The sequence below is a fragment of the Falco punctatus genome, assembly GCF_963210335.1.
Source record: "Falco punctatus genome assembly, chromosome: 8".
Taxonomy (NCBI): Eukaryota; Metazoa; Chordata; class Aves; order Falconiformes; family Falconidae; genus Falco; species Falco punctatus.
In genome coordinates this window covers 32,849,992-32,871,401 of record NC_137588.1, presented here as the reverse complement: position 1 = coordinate 32,871,401, position 21,410 = coordinate 32,849,992, and the positions used below count along the sequence as shown (strand labels likewise).

At 41.7% G+C, this 21,410-nt stretch overlaps 2 protein-coding genes across 2 annotated transcripts; one reads left to right on the top strand and one right to left on the bottom strand.

Annotated features, from left to right (window-relative positions):
* Positions 1 to 775: 775 nt before the first annotated feature.
* PARP9 (poly(ADP-ribose) polymerase family member 9) lies at positions 776 to 12,354 on the bottom strand. Its single transcript, XM_080398237.1, has 10 exons — positions 12,227 to 12,354; positions 11,700 to 11,736; positions 9,475 to 10,307; positions 7,846 to 8,073; positions 7,545 to 7,763; positions 6,236 to 6,311; positions 5,410 to 5,784; positions 4,485 to 4,633; positions 2,905 to 3,079; positions 776 to 1,705 (listed from the first exon to the last, which is right to left on the bottom strand). The coding sequence occupies exons 1-10, from the start codon at positions 12,239 to 12,241 to the stop codon at positions 1,398 to 1,400; spliced, it is 2,415 nt and encodes an 804-aa protein (XP_080254363.1). The 5' UTR covers positions 12,242 to 12,354; the 3' UTR covers positions 776 to 1,397.
* Positions 12,355 to 12,362: 8 nt separating this feature from the next.
* DTX3L (deltex E3 ubiquitin ligase 3L) lies at positions 12,363 to 20,805 on the top strand (the record flags this gene model as incomplete). Its single annotated transcript, XM_080398238.1, has 5 exons — positions 12,363 to 12,534; positions 12,782 to 13,002; positions 15,520 to 17,055; positions 17,942 to 18,159; positions 19,736 to 20,805. 5 exons carry the CDS (start codon positions 12,363 to 12,365, stop codon positions 19,803 to 19,805), a joined length of 2,217 nt encoding a protein of 738 aa, XP_080254364.1. The 3' UTR covers positions 19,806 to 20,805.
* Positions 20,806 to 21,410: the final 605 nt, after the last annotated feature.

The following is a 21,410-nucleotide window of genomic DNA, read 5'->3' as shown; positions in this document are numbered from 1 at the left end:
CTCTGGACTTGTGAGTGGTTCCTAGCACTATGACTACTATCTTGGGAGTTGCAGGTGCAGCCCAAATGTGCTGGGAATTCATTAAGAAGTTATTTTAGAAGTTTTATTAAACACTAATTTCATCTGTGTTTTAGGGTTTGGACCGCACTCCATTAGCATAGCACTTTTACATGTGGATTAAATGCTTTTCATATGACACTTTGTTTTTTAGTGGTTTTATGCAAGCCCTTCTCCCCAGACGATTACAGTTTTAACCATAGGTAACTTTTCAATCTAGAAGCAGAGCTGATACCAAGTGATAAGCCTTTATTTCTGTATTACAGCACTCTTTATAAGCCATGTAGGTGTTTAGTTAGGGCCTTAACTGGTGGCTTTAAATGCTTCTGATTGGACAAATCTGGTAGTAACTTTTAGTTTGGGGCAATAGATTTGTTTTAAACCCTGTTAACATCATAGTTTCAAACTTTAGTACAGAAAGTTTCAAAGTACCTGGGAACGGGACTGAATCCCCTTTTATATTGAAGTGAGTATAATAGCTCTTGGGCTCTTCTGTTTACTGGCTTCAGGTCACTGCAGAAGCAGTGTGGGGATACCTAGCTGCAAGGCTGACACTAATCTTTAAACCAGATTAATTGAAGAGCAGTTTCGAGCTGTAGCTTGAACCAGTTCTCTGCTGTTCTGCAGCTTTTCAAAGAGACTGACCACTGAGAAATCTGAATCTCAAATACAATCCAAGTCACATTCTTAAGACTGTATGGAAAAATAACAGGTTAGCTAATAGCATCATTCATACTTTTTATTTTGGATACATGTACCTACAATGCACGGAATATCTTAACTAATAAAAACCGTAACACCAAATACTCTTAGAAATGATGAAGCATTGCCTTAACATCTGTCACAACTATGTATATTTGATGGCATGCCCCTAAGTGGGAAACAGCTTTCACCTGATACATTCATCTATTTTAAGTCAAAAGAAAATGTAAGAATCGAAGGCACAACCAAAATTTCTTGCATTTCGCTAACATATGCAGTATCTTAGATTAAGAAAAATGTAACGGAAGAATGACAACGTACACAAATATCAACTGTATAGTCACATGCTCAGAATATTTTAAGGCATAAAGTAAATGACCAGATAAACGTTAAACTGTATTTTGTGATGCTTTCCCTTCCATTTCCACTCACAGATAATTTTGTTCTAATCTCCTTAAGGTACTCATGTACTTTTTTTGTTCACGGATATTTCAGAGCACTTTGCACAAGGCACTTTGATCACAGCATGTTACTAGGTAGAGCATCCTCTTAAAATCTAGTACTAGACTTTGTTCTGGGGGGGCCTTCACAATAGCTACAGTTTTGATTAATTCATACTCAGCATGCTGCTGTATTCCTCAGGGGGCCATATAGCTCTCCTTCACCTGGGAACAAATCAACAAATATTGTGGCAGGGCTGCAACACCATTGAAGATGACAAAGGTGCTGGGATTGTTGACATCATCTACTAAGCTATCGTACACCTTACCATCATCTCCCTCAACTGCTGGTGGCATAATACAAGACTGTTTGCCTTTAGTATATAAGCCTGTTAATACATCAGCCTCAAACACATACATTTTAGAGTCTGTCTCCCACATGTGTTTATCCTCGATTAGGTTTTTCAGGTTCCTTTTAAAGTAGATGCCAGCTCCGTATTTTTGATCTGGAAAAAGAAAGAAAATTTTTCAGAAGAAAAAAATAAAAGCCTTCAACATTTGGTTATTTTGGGGTGGTAGTATTAAGGGACTGCTGCTTCATTCAGTATTATGTTTTGTCTTACAGGTCAATGCATGCCATCCTTTTAGAAGTAAATTTGCATTAAGTGGCTCTGATGCTAGCACTGACCTCCCATTGAAATAATGAGCAATGACAGCTGATAGCCGTTCTGATTTAACTGATACTCCAGTGGTGACCTTTTAAGGTTTAACTGTTAATCCAGTGATAAAAACATCAAGGTATAATGCATTTATATAGACACCTTAGTCATCACGTACTAGGGACTCTGAAAAGGACCAGGGAAAGTAAGATTTTAATAATGCAAAGTGTGGGAAAAAAAGCTTTGCCATTTATAAGGGGAATGCGCCATAAAAATGCTATTATAGTATCATGTGGAAAAGCAGAAATAAATTAGACCACCATCCTATTTATTACTTTGAAAATGTGAGAATGTGCCATATACATTGCATAGGCAAAGAGAGGCAAATCTCCACTTTTTTTTACAGTTTATAGCCTGAAATCCCAATTTGCATTTGACAAGAAAAATATCACACCCTTCACCTATTGCAGGATGGAGCGCTAAATGTTTATTCTCCATTTCTGAAAACATCCATCTGCATAGACATCACAACTGTCTTCCGAAGTGTACTCTAGTTTGCATGGCAGTTGGCTCACTCAGATTATCTGCTGCCCCTGATCGCACCCCATTCGAGCTGGGGGTTAGGCTAGCTGGCTTTCAGAAGTACCTTTCAGCCTCAATTATTCTGTGATTCCTTTGAACACAGTTTAAAGCATCGAGCTGCTGAATGCATGTTTGCAGTGAGTAGATAAGGATGCTGACTTCCTTTTACGAGTGACACAACAAAATAAAATTTGGACATGGCATTATGTGTATATTAACAATTCTGTCAACAGTGTTTGGGGTAGGCTAGAATCCAGGCTTACCCTCCCAGAGCTCTACTGCCTACAGTATCAGGAAAGAAAAACAGGAAGATCTTATTGTAGACAAAGAAGTAAGCTTGTATGATTCTAAATGGAGGTAAGAAACAGTTCTTGTTCAGGAATGCCATTTTTTCCCGATTTTAATCCAACTGTAGTAGTCAGTCACTGTTCGTTTTAGTTAAAGATGCCAAAGCAACTTTTTACCTGTTGGTGGAGAATACAGCCTGTGAAATCCAGTTTGGCATACTGAGCTACAGAACTGAGCAGGAACACACTGGTACAACTTGTGGGTAATTTTGGAGGTACGTTGGTATTCTTCTATGTTTTTTTTCATTTGGTGGAATGCAGCAGATAAAAGAGGATTATGTATCTTTTCAATCTGTAACATAAATATAGTGTAGTAAGCAAACGGAGACCAGTATCAATGAAATCCATGAGTGCTCTTGTTCAGGCTATGCTCTTCAATCCAAGAACCTTTGTTTTAGCTTAGATGCGTTGACCATGAAGCAGATAAGGTATCTGAAGTGTGCAACTGATCTGCAGAAAAAGAATCATACTATCTCACACCTCTCGTTGAAATCAGCAGGAATATATCCTAGTGTTCTGATTTCCAGTACTTGCGCTGTTCTGAACAGATTCAGTATCAACCCCGTTGAGAATAAGCTGTGTGGGTGCTTACTGCCTGCTCTTGTAAAGAACTGCAAGTGTCCTGTACGGCATGGAGAACCTCAGCTCTCACTGGTCAAAATTTTACAGCTTTCGGGGGGGAAAAAAGGGTCCACAAGATGAGAGGGCCTTTACATTAGCTTGTCTTTCAAAAGCACAACTGCATGCAGTGTAATACCACACAGAATGTCGGGTGAATCAGCTACACGGCAGCTCTCGCTGGCACACCTGACTCCACCAGTGGGCCACTCATGGTACTACAGCAAAAGTCAGTGCCAGGGGCCTGCAAGGCCTCTTCTCCAGCAACCCGCTCATGCCAGACCTCTGACCGCTCAGCTAAAAAATGCAGGTGCTGAAGCACAATCAAACTTCTGCTCTTTTAAGTCATTTCACTGAGCTATGACTGAGCGCTGATCCTTGGTGCAGCATCGATTTAAATTCTGATGTAGCTTTTGCATTCAGACTCAAAAATCTTTAGCTCTACAGATCAAAAGCACTTGCTTTTATCTGGCTGGTATTTGCTATTATTTTGAGAGGCAGTCTGACCCGCTGGCAGTCTGGTTTCCAGTTACCTGCTGTTATTCCTAGGCACACAAATCCCTGTTTACAAACTTCTGTACTTCTGTGTGTTGCACAGCCTCATCCTCCCATTCAGTAAAGCACTGAGAGGCAAGCAAGATCCCAGCTTCAACACACTACTAATCAGATCGTAACTCTTGACAAATTCAGTTGCTAATTTTTGGTGTCAAACTCACAAGAAGAAAACAGAGACACTGCATTAGTGTCCTGGAACATTGTACTCATTCTAGCATACCAACCTCGTATTTCTCTAGAGTCCTATAAAGGAACATTTGAAGCATGAAGTAAGACACAGGGTACACCGTTCAGTTAAAAGAACTTCTCAGAACTTAACCACACTCTGTGAGTGATTATTTGCATTATGTTTAAAATTTATTAGGAGTAATGACTATCTCCTTTTTAAGGATTAGGCTGATTTGATCTTAATTTTTAAAAGCAATATATTGAAATAGTTAATCTGTGTTTTTTAAATGTACGTTTAACATGTTAGTTCAAATATATCACCTGAGATTTAGTTTTTCCACAAATACCCTCTTTACCTTGAGAACACAAAGCCCAGCCTTTTCAAATTGCTTCTGTCTGTCTTTAAACTCCTGAAGGTGTGATTCCACCAGTGAAATACGGACGCAGTTGGTACTATCTGTCTTGTGACTGTCTCCTCCTGAAAGCTGACCTGCTTCTGGTTGGCCTGAATACAAATAAGGGAGTAAAATTTGCAAGTTATCATAACTTCGGAAGCGAAGGCAAGCAGGAGAGATCCAATACTTTAGTTTGGTAGTTTAGTTAAGAACAAAGAATGTTAAATATTCTCCCAAGTAATGCTAGAGCCTAATATTGAGCGGGACTGATACACACTCATTTATTCCTTTTTTCTACATTTATTAAAGAAACCAGAGAGAAGGGACCAAAGAAAAGAACAAAAACCAACTATCTTCTCCATTACATCTCTCTACCATTATATGCAAGTTGGGCTGTATCTATATTGCATGACTATACAAACACAAGATAAAAATGATCACTCAGTAGCTTTTTGTTCTAGTTCTATCAACTGTTAATGGAAGTCAAGAATTCTGTAGAATAGGTCCATTGGTGGGTCCTGCAACAGTGGTCCAGCTGTAGCTAGCAAAAGAGTTCAGCAAAGGTATGTGTTAATTAAACAGAAATTTTGCAAGTCTCCAGCGGCCAGGCTTTAAAGTGAAACTGTCCTGGAGGAAGTCGGCATTACAGCTGGGTGTACAACAGCCAGCCCTGTATGAACGGTGCCTTACTGGGAATACTGCCGAGCTAACAAATAGTCTTTCAGAGGCTCCTATGTCAAACTACAATAATAATGGTAATTAAAGCAATGCTCACTATCCCTGTGAACTAAATGCGTGTCTGTCCACTCTCAGCAATACACAGATGTATGTTGCTTCATGCTTGACCTCATTTAGGTACTTATTGATTAGTCACTTGTTTACATACCCATTAAGTACAGCAGTTCCTCTTGTCTGGCTGCAGTATCCTGTTGCATGCGGAGCAGCAATTTTTCAGTTGTGAGCACTGCATCAATCACAGCATCAGGAGGGCCTTGGAATTCCAGCCTTGCTTTTCCACCTCTCACTTCTTCAAGTACACATACGCTAGAGTGCCACTCTTGAGACAGTTCTGCAAACTCTTTTTTACCAAGGCTAAAGATGTGGTTGTTTTCAATAACAGCACGGTGAGTTTCCTGAATTTGTAATATGCCTTGGATCCATGATTCTGCTGTTTCCAATACTGTATGTGTATTCCCGTTAAGTTCAATAGCTAGTTCATTATCTGCAGTCTCTTTTATGCTTTGACTGCCTGACTCTTTACCTGGAAGAAAGATTTTTTTAATTTTTTTTTTAAATGCAAGTGAACTGGAAGAGTGAAGTGCTATCATAAATTTCTATATCCAGCCCAAGATGAACAGTGCAAGAAACACACTATTCTTTTGGTAAGCTCAGAAAAAAATCAGATACAAGGAGGTAATGTTTCCAGGGAAAAAGAAATATTCTGCATTTGTGTGCGGTTGTTTATTTGCCTTCAACTAAATGACTTCCAACAAGTTAGGCACTGACAATGATTTTTATGTTTGAAGATTTTATAAAGGACTGCCCAGTTCCTTTCCTATTAATGTAAAAATGCAAAATGCTCACACATTTTTGCCTCCCCTTTTCCCCAAGACACATATGCAAATACTAAGTTCTTTTTAAAGGAATGAGGTTTCAGATTCTCAAGCTGGAGTGCTCATCTACTTGAAATGTCCCTTCTGTTCGTTACTTACTCAAATAATCACTGCTGTTGTAACACTGCTTTTCTCCCAGTTTGTGTGTTGCTGAATGAAGTTTTCTCTGGAAAGCCTTGAAAAAGAAAAGTTTAGGGGCAGTTTGCCATTTATGTTGTCAAATACACAATTTGTCTCTTCAAAACCCTGTTAAGAACCAGTTTACAGCTGTAGTTACAGCACCCACCCACCCCAAATTCTGAAAATGTTAACAGCTGACATGTCAGCTTTTCCCAAAATTTTATTCCTGATAGTATCAAATGCATTCTTGTTCTTCTATGTCTCCTAAGGTAAAACACCTTACACACTGAATGGTACCTTTACCAGCTCCTTGTGGTTGTGGCATATCTGGAGCTCATGGAAGCACAGCAGATAAAGGTGTTTATTACTTGCAGTTTCATACTGATGAATCCTTACTCAGTTTTAAAACCTAGACTATTCCCCTGCCTTTACTCCAAAGCTCCTCTTCATGGTCACACCTGGAAAGCCTCTGGGAAACGCTGCTCTGCTAGGCAGTGGATTTGGCATTGGGCAAATTGCCCTTCCTTTTTTTTTTCAGCAAAGAGTTTCTGCTGTGCCCTGATTATCAAGGGATTAAGTGACGAGTACGTAGCTGTCATACAACTTCCTTTACAGTTTATGGGACTGTTACAGAACATGGATCTGATCTTAGAATTATAGAACAGTTTGGAAGGGACCTTAAAGATCATCTAGTTCCAAGCCCCCTCCACCTAGTTCTTGCACCCATTGAAAGAATGGATGGTTGGAGTTAAATGGGAACAAAAGCAAACTCTGTACTTTTATAATAGATGGCAATCTAAAATAGTTGTGTATTAATCACATCAGCCAAATATTCAAAAGGCGGAAAATGGCACACTGCAGTTGTAATTATCCACTGTTTCTAACCCTTCCCATTAGGTCATACGTGTTCATAGTGTTCTGCCCTAGGAACTTCATACAAAAAAAAGAAAACGAAAGTGTGAAAGAAATTTCCTGAGAAGGAATGAGTTTATTTCCTAATGAATTAAGGGTAGACTCTTTCTTACAAATTTGCTGACAGTCATGAGAATTTCACAGCTCCTTCCCTTTGTTATCACACCACAGGGTGACAACTTCAGGTTTAGTGAAGAGAAAATAAAGATTTGTAAAGATTGATAATACCTGTTAATGAGACAAATAGTTTCATAAAGGGACCTGCCACTCAAATATTAAAATTAGTGCAGAATTCAGTTTATCTTAATTTATAGGAATCTTTGGGTATACTTTTACAGTTTGGGGTTTTCCTTATTGGTAGTTAACAATCTGTTACCTGATAGGCATTGTTGTCATCGGGGCAAAAGACAAACTGCACATCTATCTTATTCTCAGGGTGTATCCTGGCAAAATTTAAAACCTCTTCAGTCATGATCTCTGCCACTGTATCAACAGGCAGCATTAATGACCAAATCCCGTCTGCTGGAAAAGAAACTGAGGGAGACTGATAGTCCTGAAGACAATACAGGCATCTTGTCACTGCATTTTTTAATACCTGTAGAAAAAAACCCAAGTATTTTAGTCCTCATACCATTCAACACGAAAATAAATTAAAATCCAGTCTAACTGATCATTACCTCACACAGCAACACGGTGTGGTGGTATTGCGGCCATACAATGTGCAGTACAAACTCACAGGGCAGATTATACCCTTTTGTTACTACGAGTTCTTTATAAGACGAAGAATATCTAATCTGAGACATAAGTTCATCCTGAAGAGCTGGACCCGCTTTTTGCAGCAGTCTGCCTGAAACTGGAACGTAAGGCTCGCCATTCACAGACACAGTATTAACAACAGCTGTAGTCTGGAAGAAAAGAGTGCTAAGTTTCAGTATAGTTTAAGTTTACTATTTGCAAGCTTTGCTACTATAGAGAGCATTCTTTCAAGGAACAATCCCTTTTAAAAAAACCTCACTGCAGCAGATCAGCTGTTAGAAAGCTTCTCTTACTACTAAGGGCAGTGCTGGAATACATCAAAGTATGCACCTTCTAGTGGCAGTAAATGCAGACATTTTTTCCGAAGCCAACAGTGTGAGTCAATTGAAGAGGTCAAGTCATCAATGTGTATTCAACAGAATTATTACCCCAGCTACAGAAGTGACCCATATGTGCCTCATCAAATGCAATTCTGCAGCTGATTATCAACGAGCAGGTGAAAACTACAGTGCGCTCCATTATCCCAGCCCACACGGATGCTCCCCATGTGAGGGCAGCAAGCATTCACCAAACTAGCGGGGTCAGTGCACACAGGGGAGCTGCAAAGCCATGGTTGCTTCCAGTTCCCAGTGGAAACAGCAGATCCCCGTAGTAGGTCTTCTGTATTTCAAATTAAATATGTAAACTGCAAAAAACTTGTTTACAGTAACTGTTCTAACTTCAATTGTTGAAGATTACCTAAAGATACAGGACTTTGGAGCATATTTTCCTCATAGGAAAAACAAATTGTTGAACAAGCAAGGTATCTTTCACTGCTGTAGAACTGGTTAATAAAATTCCCTACAATGTCAACTTTGTGATCCTTTGCTCTCATATAAAAAAAATGAACTTCCTACTCAATTAAGACACTTCTTTAAAACAAGTTACGATTTTTGTTAAAATACAGTATTTGCTAAAAGCAAATGCCATTTCTGTGATGTAGCTTCTAGTCTAAGAGCTCTGTTGGATTACTATGACTAAGCTCATGTATTTTGCAACAGATTTTCTAGTTAAGAAGTGAAATGAATCCATTTAAATGATGCACTGTTTAAAGGTAAGGTGCACATCATCTGTATTATTTTCTGTGTTATCATCTGTGAGTTATTTTCAGCTGTTACAGTCTTTGTTGAATAACTCCAGTAGTCACATCTATGAGAACATAAATGATAGGGAAAAAAAGCAAGGCAAAAAATAGGAGTAGACTTCTAGGGAATGCATGATAAAATGTGAACTCCCATGATGTTATAGTAAGAATATAACAACATATCCCTATGTTAATGTTTATTAATCATGCAATCTTTACCTGCTTCCTATTATACCATGACAACATGTACACACAAAAAAATACGTTCCTTGCTGCTATAATTTATTTACCACTTGTAAGTTCTCACCAGGCTGAGAAGATAACTATTCAGCGGGCCAATACAATATGTGTTCTGAACTCTTGGGCTCCAAATCCTGTCAAGACTTGGAGGCAACTCCATGTTCAACACATTATGGGACAGACTTACCTTCTGCTCGTCAAGGAATCCTCTTATGATGCGCAAGCGAGTGCCTCCAAGTTTGATGAAAGTTGAAGACTGGCTGGGTGAAACTGAAAGAGTTTCTGGAAGTGAACTGGGATCACCCAGAAACTTTTCACAGGCCTTCTTCATTTCTGCAACTGCAGGCTCATAGATGTTCACCAGGCGGATTTCCCTGAGACAGCTTGGTGGACCTGCCTCAACAAATTCCTTTATAGCCATCACAATTACCTGAGCACACAAACTGAGCGGGAAGCCAAAAATACCTGAACTCACTGCTGGGATAGCCACAGACTTTATAGCATTTTCTGGAGCACTAACGTATTTCAGAACGTTCACAATAGCTTCGTGAAGTAGGTCACAACACCTTTCGTTTTCATAAATGGTCCACCTTGGACCAACTGCATGAATAATTTTCTTACAAGGAAGCTTCCCTCCACCTGTCACTGCTATTTTGCCAGCTGTGAGTTTTCCATACTTTTTAATATGAAGATTGCTTTGTTCTTGTATTTCTGACCCTCCAGCATTCACAAGGGCTAAAGCAAGGCCTCCTGCATGATCTAGATATTCATTGGCTGCATTCACCAAAGCATCGACCTTGTGTCTTGTGAGATCATCCTTACAAACACAAATGTAAATTCCCTGCTTCAGTTTTTTCCTGTACACTTCAACAGCACCTTTTGTACTTTTGAAGGTTGATATACAAACAAACTTTTTATAAATGAGATTACTTAGGCAGTTCTCTCTTTTCTTAAGAACTTCATAGACATCTTTTTTGATGGGGATCACCAAGCTGTCCTCATCCATTACCATGTTTGGCCCTAGGATACAGAATAATACAAAGTGAAACCAAAGATACTACTGTCAAAACACTGGGTTTTATACAGAAGCATGGTTTATAGCTTTCAATTTTATCCTACTGCCATTACTTATCAGTATTTTCTGGCATAGTCTGATCTTCTTTCTCCCCCTTTCATAGCCTTAGAAAGTCCAACTAAGCAATGAAAGGCAGACAACAGTATCACTGAGCCTGTGGTGACTTGAGAGTTTGGGTTTGCCTTACCCTTTACTGGAGGAGAAAGCTTGGTTAAGATGTGTCTCCTCATGTTACTTGTCCTCATCCCCCGCTCCCCCGCCTCCCCTTTCCTACGGTTTATTCTCCCCACCATTATTAGGCTGACAACCATTGTCAGGGCCATATTCATAAATGAATCAGTGACATGATCTGAATTAAAAAAAACCAACCAAACAAACAAAAAACCACAACACACCAGAACATTTGAGTTTGAGCACCAACCTCAAAACCTGATGCAGCAGCATAACTGAATGGTGAGAAGGAAAAAGGAACAGACGAAAAAGATGCTGTTACAGGGCTTTAACTGGCTGCAATGCTACTGTTAGCTGTGCTTGCCACTAAAATTCCAGCCGAGAAAGCAAATATGAAAAGCTACGCCATATCCGGGGATTCAGAATGCTTGTAAAAGCAGAAAACAAACTTGTTCCCCTCCGAGCTTGTTTTCTGGAAAGGCTGAAGCCTGCCTCTGCCCTCTCCAGGGCGTTTTTAGTATTTTTTGTTACTGATTTCCCGTAAGGTCCAAGGCCTTTGCAGAGTCAGTGACTCACAGCACACGGGCAGAGGAACACTTGCCAACACGTTCTTTTAACCGTACCACAGAGATCTTACACTGAGCTTTGTCTTTAATTCTGTGGCTTTTCTTTGGTCTGCACATAAAGCCCACAAGCAAGTTCTTTCTTTGTATGGAACTTGTGAATTCAGAAGGGCTTTTTAAACCACTTTTATCAGTGAACAAAAATAATGGTAAAGAGTGGGGCAGCTTTGACGACATCGCTGTAGCCATACAGCCCTCTCCTGGCAGATGTCAGCAGTACTATAGGCAGTAGTTCACGTTAATTAGTGTAAATCAATTTGTAACAGTTTCATCAGACTTTTCGCTGGAATATGCTAACCTGCTTTTAAAAATTCTAACGTTTCTCACAAAGTATTACACACCGACTCATCAAAACACTTCGGAACTCTTACTCTTAAAAGAGAAATGCGAGCAAATTCTGTTGAAGTAATGAATAATAACGTTGATTCATAACTGCGTCTAATTCATACATTTCAGATTGCTTTTGGCTATTCCATGTTGATGTTTTCCAGTTTGCTGGCCGCAGTTGGCAATGTTCAACTTACATGGGGGAAGATGGCTTACCTGAACTGCCTGCTGCCCAGCTCAACGGACTGTAACTCTATTGCAAAAAAAAAAAAAACAAACAAAACAAAACCAAACCAAACAAACAAAAAAAAAAAAAAAGGAAAGAGAAAATACGCGTTACGGCCCGATGGGTTGCGTTCCTGCAGGCGCGGTTCTGTCGCAAGCAAAAGCAGCAGCACCGCCTTTTGCAAAACTTTATTTGCAAAAACTTTGCAAAACCAGGTTTTCCAACACTTAAAATGCCATTCCCAGCTGAACCCGCGGGCGGTGCCCCACAGCCTCCCCCAGCCTCCCCCGGCCCCCGTTGGGCCGCCGGGGCAGGTCGCTGCCGGCAGCGGGCGCGGGGACCGACGCCCTGCCCGCGGCCCCGGCCCCGAGCCCCGCCGGCAGCGCCGTGCGTGCAGCCCCGGCCCGGCCCCGGCCCCGGGGCGCCTCCCGCCGCAGCTGCCCCGGCCCCTGCGGGCGCTGCCGCCCCGCATCGGGCCGCCGCCGCCAGCCACGGGCCCCCCGCCCCGCTCCGTTACCTGCAGGATCCCCATCAAGCGGCGCTGCGGGGCGCGGCCGCCGGCCCCTCAGCGCTGGGAGCCGGAGCAGGGCGCGGGGCGGGGAAGCGCGGCCCCGGGCGGGAAACGAAAGCGAAAGCGGGCAGCGGCAGGCGTCATGGCGGCGGCGCTGCTGGTGCGGCTCTGCCCCGCGCCCGACGCCAGCGAGAAGCCCCTGCTCAAGCTCCAGAGCTACTTCCAGTCAGGGAAGCGGTCGGGGGGCGGCGAGTGCGAGGTGCAGTCGGGCCCCGAGCCCGGCACCTACTGGGTGCGCTTCCAGCAGGAGCGAGGTAGGGGCCGGAGGAGAGGGGCTGGGGGCGGCGGGGCCCGCGGCTCGGCCAGCTCCCGCCGCCGCGCTGAGGGGGCGGCCCTGGGGGGCTGGCGGCGCGCTGAGCCCGCCGCCGCCTGAGCGGGCGGGAAATGGCGGCCGGGGGCACCATCTTGTGCCCGGGGCGGCGGGCCCCGGTGGGCGCCCGTAGCCGTCAGGGCCGCAGGGGACGCGGTCCGCCTCACCGGCGTGTTCCCGCCTCGCTGCAGATAAGAGGAGCGTCGTGTCGCGCACGGATCACACCTTGGAGATCGGAGCCAGGCACCTGAAGATACTCATCGAGCAGGGAGAAGGGGACCCGAGCGAGGGCCGGGTGACAGAGCAGCCTTCCCCCAGCGGCCCCGTCCGTTCCAGCTGTCCCCCACCTCAGCAGGAGCAGCAGGCGGCCAGAGACCATGGGGGCACAGCAAGAGAAGTCATCACCAAAAAGGTACATCAGGAGAGCAGTTAACAAGCAGTGTCACTGTCACCGAGATCGGGAGTGAACCTCTTCACACCCACGTAGCGTCAAGGAGCAGGCGTACCCCAGGGGGATCGCTCTGCCCGGCGTGCACACCCGGTCACCGGCGGGCACACGGTGGGAACAGCAGAGTACTTGCACATGTACCGTGCGTTACATATTCATGTTCACTCACGCACGGGCTTGCTTACAAGTTTCTCACTTCTAACACAAACTAGTATGCGTCCTCAGGTAGCACTGCTGATGGTTTTTTACTAACTACACATGCTCCCGAAACAGGGGTTTGCCCTCTTTCGGGGGACTATTTGAGTCAGAGGTCACAATCTCCCACTACCACAATTACTTTTGTCCTACTTTCAACTAATTTTCTGTGGATTGCAACACTTTGTCAGCTTGTCTCCTCTTGTGGCAGAACTTTCCTCATTTGGAGGCTTCTTTCTTTATAACTTAAATAACAGTGTGCTTTTCACCATCCATTCTTTGTTTCCCATCCTTCCCAAGGCTGAAGTCCCTTCATTTGTCACTTTTAGCAGCTTTAGAGAGTCAGCTTGGCCTAAACTTTGTGCACAGATTTGTTTAACATGTAGTTAAACACTAAATCAAAGTTTGGTAATTTGTGTTTAGACAACATCAGGCCCTGCTATTATCTTAGTCAATAAAACAGGAGCAGGGAGCAACTTTTGAGTGCTGGATGACAGGTCATCCACTCCTGTTAACAGGCAGCACGTTTTTTACCATGGCTTTGGTGTGTACCAACCACTGCTCCTCAAAGTGGTACCCTGGCAGGTTTCAGGGTATAGTAAGCACCAAGGACCGCTCTGAAAAGGTGGAAGAATTGTATGAGATTTGGTTCCCTTCCTGCTACACAGACCTCTTAACACTATTTTAGCATGCACCTTCAGACAGCTCTGATTACTTTGATCCCTTACCTCAGCATTCGGTGTAGCACAGCAAACACTATATCAGACACTGTGAACTAAAAGTTATGCAGAAAAGATCGGCTGTGTGTCAAGAGACACGGGGTAGGGCCAGGCTATGTGATGTGGTTGTGGTGCTACCAAGACACCGATATCTGGCCCAGAGGGTGTACCTTCTTTTGCACAGTAGCTTAGATGTAGTTTTTGAGATACAGCGTATGCTAACATAGTGGTACCCGACATCTGTAGCAGTATACTGCAATTTCCCTATCCTTCTGTCTGTGGGAAGTAGAGATGTGAACATGTTTGTTATTATTTTTCAGAATCCTGTTTTCTGCCTTAACCCTGAGGTACTAAAGCATGACTTTTGGGAATTTTTTAAAGAAAGATGCTAAGAGAAAACTGAAAAGTCTAATATAATTAAAGAACAATGTAAGCTAACTTGTATGTGCTGTTAAAACATGTTCTGTCTCTGTCATCTGACACTAAGGGAACAGACCGGTTCTTTTGGGGATCCTTGGTAGAATGGTGATGGCACTAGACTGTAGTTACAATTAAAGCTTTATTTTTTTCCACAGGATTTTATGATTAGCATAGCATAGAACTGATTATCAGAATTTCTGCACAGGATTTCTGCAAGCAGAATCAATGTGGTACAATTTTGCAGCGTAGCACTATGTTTTGTAACACAGTTTCATTTATGGTTTCTGTAACCACCTGGACCCTCTGTAGATCATGCCAAATCTCTAATACTTGGCATGCTGTATCGATACAACAGTCATAATCTAGACTCAAAAAACACATAAAAGAATATGAATCGCTCGGTCCTTGGAGGAAGTGGAGGATGCTGGGGGTGTCCCTGGCCACTGGGGGATCACAGGTCTCACTGTTCAGCAGCAGTTGTGATCCAAGTTCCCACTTAGCACTTGTAACTGCTTGATTTTTTAGACAGTGCTCTGCATGTGGTTACGCTTCCCATGATGATGGGGTCATCACCGTCTGGTTGGCAGGGTGCCTGGAACTTTCAAGGCCAATAAGGAGGGGAGTAGTAGGCCTCTGGTGCCCAGGAACCTTGAGAATGATAGAGGGGGGAAGAAGAAATCTGTTTGCTTCTTCTGCTTGGACGAAGGTCTGCGCAGGACCTTCCAGGGCCGGATAATGAGGGGAAGAGGGACTAATGCATAACTAGCTTGGTCACAGAGAGTGGCTGTTTGCCTCATAAAATGGCATCAGTAATGCTAGCCATATTACCAGAGGTCAGGAGTAGAGGGTACAAGTCACAGTCTCAAAGTAAGTAGCAAAGTTACTGTCTTTGTTCCTGCAATGCAGGTGACATTAGCAAATTTCATTTTTGCTGCTGACTTAGAAACAGATCGCTTTACTTACATGTATAATATCAGTGTACTGTGATGTCAGTGTACCTGACTGAAAAGAAACACTATGTGCAAATGTGTCAGTAGTAATCTGGCCCTACTGAGATGTACAGAGCTTTTCCTTGTTCGAAATACAGAAGCAGCAAGCAGAGAACCATAGAAAAACAAATACCGCTATCTTCTTGTCTTCTCTTTAGATATTTCTTACAGTATCTGCAACTTTGAATACCAGTATGTTCACTGAACAGCAGAGGGAGAAAATTACCATTGTATGTCCAAATTTAAAAAGAGAAGGAAATCCTAATATTGATGGCTCTGAGAAATTGACGGGAGATTTTACAGATATTGAAAAAGCTTATCGCTACTTCAAGGATATCCTTGCAGGCAATGACCCAAAACATGATTTTTCACATTCTGAAAATGAAAATGATTTGAAAGATGAAAATGTTCTGAATACTGAAGAAATGAATGAGCTTACAGTTCTGTCAGCTCTCTATGAATATTTCATTCACACCTGCAAACAACAAATCAAAGTACTACGTGAACGTTTTGGAGTGTGTATAAGAAGTAAAGATAATGACAATGGAACCACATCAGTATGTCTCACTTCTGATAAAAGCCCTTCATCAATACAAGAAGCTAATGATTTTTTTATCAGAACTTTTCAGAAAAGTGTTGAAGATCTGAAACAGGAAAAAATTCCTATAACAAACAGTGACACATTAAATGAGACAATAATGAAATTAAATGCTAGGTTTAGTAATCTTCTTGCCAAAGGGGAAGGGAATCAGCTGCTACTCCGTGGTCCAGCAAGTGTGATTTTACTTGCCAAAACGTTTCTAGCAGAAGAAGCTAAGAACAGCCAAGCTGAAAAGAATATGAAAATATCATCTGAACTATACAAATACAGGAATGGAATTGAAGTTGATGCTTCTCTGTTTAAACTGTTGGAAACAAAGTTAAGCAAAGAAATTGAAGGCATTAAAAACAAATTTGATACAGTAACAGAAATGAGAGTCAGTTCATCTAGCCAGAAGATGCTCATAGTATTTAGGCCTAGGAACAAAACTACTGATATGTCTTCACATGCTACTGAAAGTTTCATCAATGCATTTCAGAATGCCTTTGCAATGTTAAGAGAAAAACACATCAGCTTGAAACTTTCAGAAGGTCAGAATAGAAAATTAGATATGCTGTTTAATGGAAAACGATTGGAAGATCTGCATGTAAAACTTACAAAGAAGGAAGACAAAATCATCTTAAGGGGTTTACCAGACAATCTTTATGTTGCTGAAAATCTTATTGTAAACCTTCTTAACACTGAAGACTCACCACAAACTAAAAATAGACCACCAGTGTCCTCTGATCTCAGCTATCAAGCTACAGGAGCATCTGGGAAGAAACACAATGGCAGGCAAAAGAATAATGTTTCTTCTGAAGGACAGGCTAAGGCAAAGACAGAAAACGACAAAGATATGTGTCCAATTTGCATGGAGAGAATTATTGATAAAGAAATACTGAAAAAGTGCAATCACGTATTTTGCAAAGATTGCATCACCCAGGCCATGTCTTACAAGCAAACTTGTCCTATTTGTAACACCTTCTATGGACCCATGAAAGGAGACCAACCAGAGGGAACAATGTCAACTAGAACACTGCTGTCATCTCTCCCTGGTTATCCCAGATGTGGTACTATAGAGATTAAATATTACATGGACGGTGGTATTCAAACTGTAAGTATATTTAAAGTTTCATAAGATATATTTTTCCCACAACAAAACCAATAGTGAATATAAAATTAGCTATTTTCCCCTCATTTTAATGCATATCCAGGAGAGATCTTTCTTTGTTCTGTATAAATCTGCAGGTACTTAATTCAGTGGTTTTGGTTGAAATTAAGTAATATAGTAGGAATTAAACAGTCAAATGGTAGCATTCCATTTTCTATGGACCAGGACAGAGCTACCTGTCTTTAATTTGTACATGGTGAATAACTAAACTGAAATCTATGGAGTGATATGTAAACAAAATTTTGTGAGTATAATGAGGATTCCCTGAGGCATTCTTGTAGCTGCCAACACCAACAGACAAAAGTGAATAGTGAGCTGGCTTGCAAGCTTTGCAGGTGAGAAACCAGCTTGTGTTATGTGCTCAGAGCCATGTGCATAGGACTGAAAACGGAATAAATGAAAAAGCCAGGGTTGGGGTGACATGCATTTGGGAGAACAAAGAAGAAAAAACAAATTTAAAAATAACAATGGATGTGTGCTAGTTTTGGCTGGGATGCAGTTGATTTTCTTCATAGTAGCTGGTACAGTGCTTGTGTTTTGGGTTTGTGCCGAAAACAGTGTAGATAATACAGAGATGTTTTTGTTGTTGCTGAGCAGTACCTTTTCTGCTTCTCACACATGAGTGAGGACAAGAAAATGTAAATGAAACTTAAATGACAGAAATTATCTGATGAGAAAAAACTCCTCAAAATCAGTCATTAGTCATGCTATGTCCTTCTGAATCAAAGACAGGATAAAAAGTATTGTGAAAGCTGGGATGTATCATTTTCACGCTTTCAAAGCATTTTTGATTTATAATGTGGTTTTGTTTTGTTTTTCTGCAAAATAGAGGAATCATCCAAACCCAGGGAAACCTTACAGTGCAACTTCTCGAACAGCATATTTACCTGACAATAAGGAAGGGCAAGAAATTCTGCAGCTCCTCAAAAGAGCCTTTAACCAAAAATTGATTTTCACAGTGGGTCAGTCTCGTACTACTGGTGCAAAAGATGTTATCACATGGAATGATATTCACCACAAAACTTCCATGACTGGAGGACCTACCAAGTAAGTAGTCTTCTCTTTATGTAATTTTATTGCTACTGTTGTCAGGAAGGCTACCCTGAATGTTTTGCACGCAGAGCTTTCATATTTTGTCACTAACAGAATGATTGTGGAATGCTTTATGGAACCAGACTTGAATCACGTTCAAACCAGTTTGGACAGTTGGAACAAGGATGAGCTCGTTATACACATCATACTCACAAGGTAGTCTCTGGTTGCCTCTCAGGCTGCTCATTCACCCAGCTGATAACTTGTAGTAGAGGACAGGACAGCAAGCTAAGGCAGCTTGATAGCAGCTAAGGTTGGACTCCTGATCTCAGCCTCTTCTGTTACCTGCTGGTTTGCACCAGGAGGTGCTGGTCCATTATGATCCTGGTAAAGATAGCAGTCTGTGAAATACGACTTGAAATTCTACTTATCGGAGCTAACAGCAAGAAGAGAGAGATTGTAGTATAGATGTGGTTATGTCCTTTTAGATGCTAGGCACCCTGAGTTGCGCAGCATTCAGTGGGCCTCTGGTCAGAGCACAGGACACCATGCTGACCCTGTCCGTAGAAAGGGTTACCCCGTTTTGGTCATTCGAGCTATTACAGGATTTTCTTAGTGGAAGATAACTCTATTCAGCATTTCTTGAGGACTTCCTGCACTTCTAAATAAAGGCAAGGACATGCAGGTGGCCTAATCACTGGTACCGAGTGGGAGCCACCCCCACCTTTCTTAGAGCGAGCTGTCATGCGGCCATAGGGTGTGCACAGCACAACACAGGCCTGAAGGCCACACCGCACCTGCAGCGTGGTGCATTACAGCACAGCACAGGCCTGGGCCTGCTCCCATTCACGGTTGTGTGTAGCACTAATTCCTCAATGGTCTTCCAGTTAGGATCGCTACATTCCAGCCCTTAATGCACGTACAACTGACCATTCTTAAAGATATGATTAACTATGGATTATGTCAGGAAAATGTTTGGCTCCTGGAAAAAATCTTGGAGAGTCAAGAGGGAGGCTTGGAACAATCCTTCCAAGCTTGCTGCAGCCTCTCAGGGCCAGGCGTCTTCATGCAAGTTCTGAGGATTTGTGTCCAGATCCTCCTTTCTGGGCTAGAATCATAAAAGAGCAAAAAGTATCAGTTTTACTGTATAGCCTGCTCTGCCTAAATGCTCTCCTCAGTTACCACTTGCTTCATACACTCTTCTGGTAGTGCACTACCTAAAATCCAGAGGTGCCATTATATTTGTGTTTTGAATGCTCAGTTGGATATGCTTCAGGTCTGATGTTCAGAAAGATGCGTACCCAAGCACCGTATCATTTTCAAGTGAGACAGCAGGCATCTTTGAAAATCAAGTTCTTAGCATCAGTTTGGACAACCAAATTCAGCAGTTCCTTTTCTTAAGTTTTTAGCTTTACCCTGTCTGTACCACCTCTCTTGACTTGCAAAGTAGGGTCTGTTTTCTCTGTAGAGTAAGAAGTAAGTGCATAAAATTTGTGAAGTGTTTTAAGAGATTTTATGGAGAAGACTCTGTAGAACTGTCAAGTACTTCATTGCAGAAGTAGCCCAAACAAATCTTTTCTTCTTCTCCTAGTTTTGGTTACCCTGATCCTGATTACCTGCAGCGAGTTCGATCAGAACTGAAAGCAAGAGGAATTGAATAAAGAAATTTATCAGCTGTCAACTCTTAAGTGTAATAACTGGACATGTAGCAGTTACTTTACTATTCAAGCACTAAGGAGACAGGAGTTACTTTGTTCAGCTGCTGTACTTAAATCACTTGCTGTTCATGGTCAGTTAAGAAAAGTAATCTTTTTTCATCAAATGGTATGTGTTTGGTTTACACATCATTTACTTATAATACTTACAATTTAATACTTATAATACTTACCATTTACTTATATAATCATGCTTCTCTATATGTGTAATTTTTACAGAATTTGGGTCTTGTGAGTGCAGCGTCAGTACTTGTTGCACTTGACGAATATCAAGTTGTGTCTCTTATTTTAACAGTGAATCTGATCAGCGCCTTTTTCCCACAAGTCTTCAGTCTGACCACTAAAACTGTTAGATCCACTACTAGCTTTTATTCGATCAAAAAAACTTCCTTTAGCTTCGTGTGTTTACAGCTGTCATCATGGATAGCATCATGTAACCCATCTGCTGGAAAATTTTTATGCAGCTATAGTATCAGCTGTGATCTTTTGCTTCTTTTCATGATGGAACTGTCACTGGTGGTTTGGGTTTTAGACATGAAATTAGTGGGGTAATGTATGAGGGGGTATGTGGATGCTGCTGTATCTTTAATCCTGCGGAAGTGCTGAATGCTCAGAGCCACGTTGGAGGAAATGGAAAGTAATGATGCCTGTGGCCATCTCTGATCATGGGGTCCTGGCTCCGCCTTCCATCATGTTTAAGCTTAAATACAGCTTTTCACTCAGTTTTGCAACTGTAAAGTTATGTTCTTCCCGTTGCTTCCAATATATGGCTTAAACTGTATCATAAAGATACTTTGTTGCTACTCTGCACTAAATAGCCTGCTAATTACCTTTGTGGTGGTGGAAACTAATATCTTTCACTTAGTGCAGCCGTAATATTTAGTGAGTTAAACCATTTCTGTTAGGCTGTTGAATATAATAAATAAAATATAAAATACCATCTGTACAGGTTTTTCCTTCTATTTTAGGTATGTGTAGTTGCGTTTGTTTTTTTTTTTTAATTTAGGAGCTTCCCAGCAACGCCATAATTTGGGATGGTTTGGATCCTATGCCACCTCCTTTTTTTTTTTGAGGTTCCCATATAGTGAACAGGCAGTACTACTTCACCACCTTGACTTTCAGATTCTGTAGTATTGGGCACTTTCTGGTTTCCATGTGGGTTGGGATGTCTTTCCTTCTTTTGTTCTACCTTATTTGTTTTCAGATTTTACACTATTTCACCCCTCCTTTTTCTATGCAGTAAGATACCAACCAACATTCCAGCTGTTTCTAAATGACTGTGCTTTTGTGCACACTGAAACCAGCCATGAAGATAAAATCTCGCCAACTTCTTTTGGTCTCTGGTTTCACTTTCTCTCCCAGTTCACCGAGTCAGACCCCTCCCTGGTAACGCACAGGCTCCCATTTTATTTGTGGCAAAGCTTGCAGGCTGAGTTTTGAAGCGGAGTCCTATTGACTGTCACTGAAAGCTCCCAAGCCTTTATCAACAACCTTTACTGTCTAATCATAGCTGTGCAGTCTAGGAATAAATTTACCTGATTTGCAATCAAA

Bases quoted from the DNA above. Each gene is read 5' to 3' on its own strand.
- PARP9 (XM_080398237.1), bottom strand. The intron at 7,764-7,845 runs GTAATGATCAGT...TTTTTTCTACAG, and splicing joins ACACCGTGTTGCTGTGTGAG to GTATTAAAAAATGCAGTGAC. The intron at 4,634-5,409 runs GTATGTAAACAA...ATTTGTATTCAG, and splicing joins GGAACTGCTGTACTTAATGG to GCCAACCAGAAGCAGGTCAG.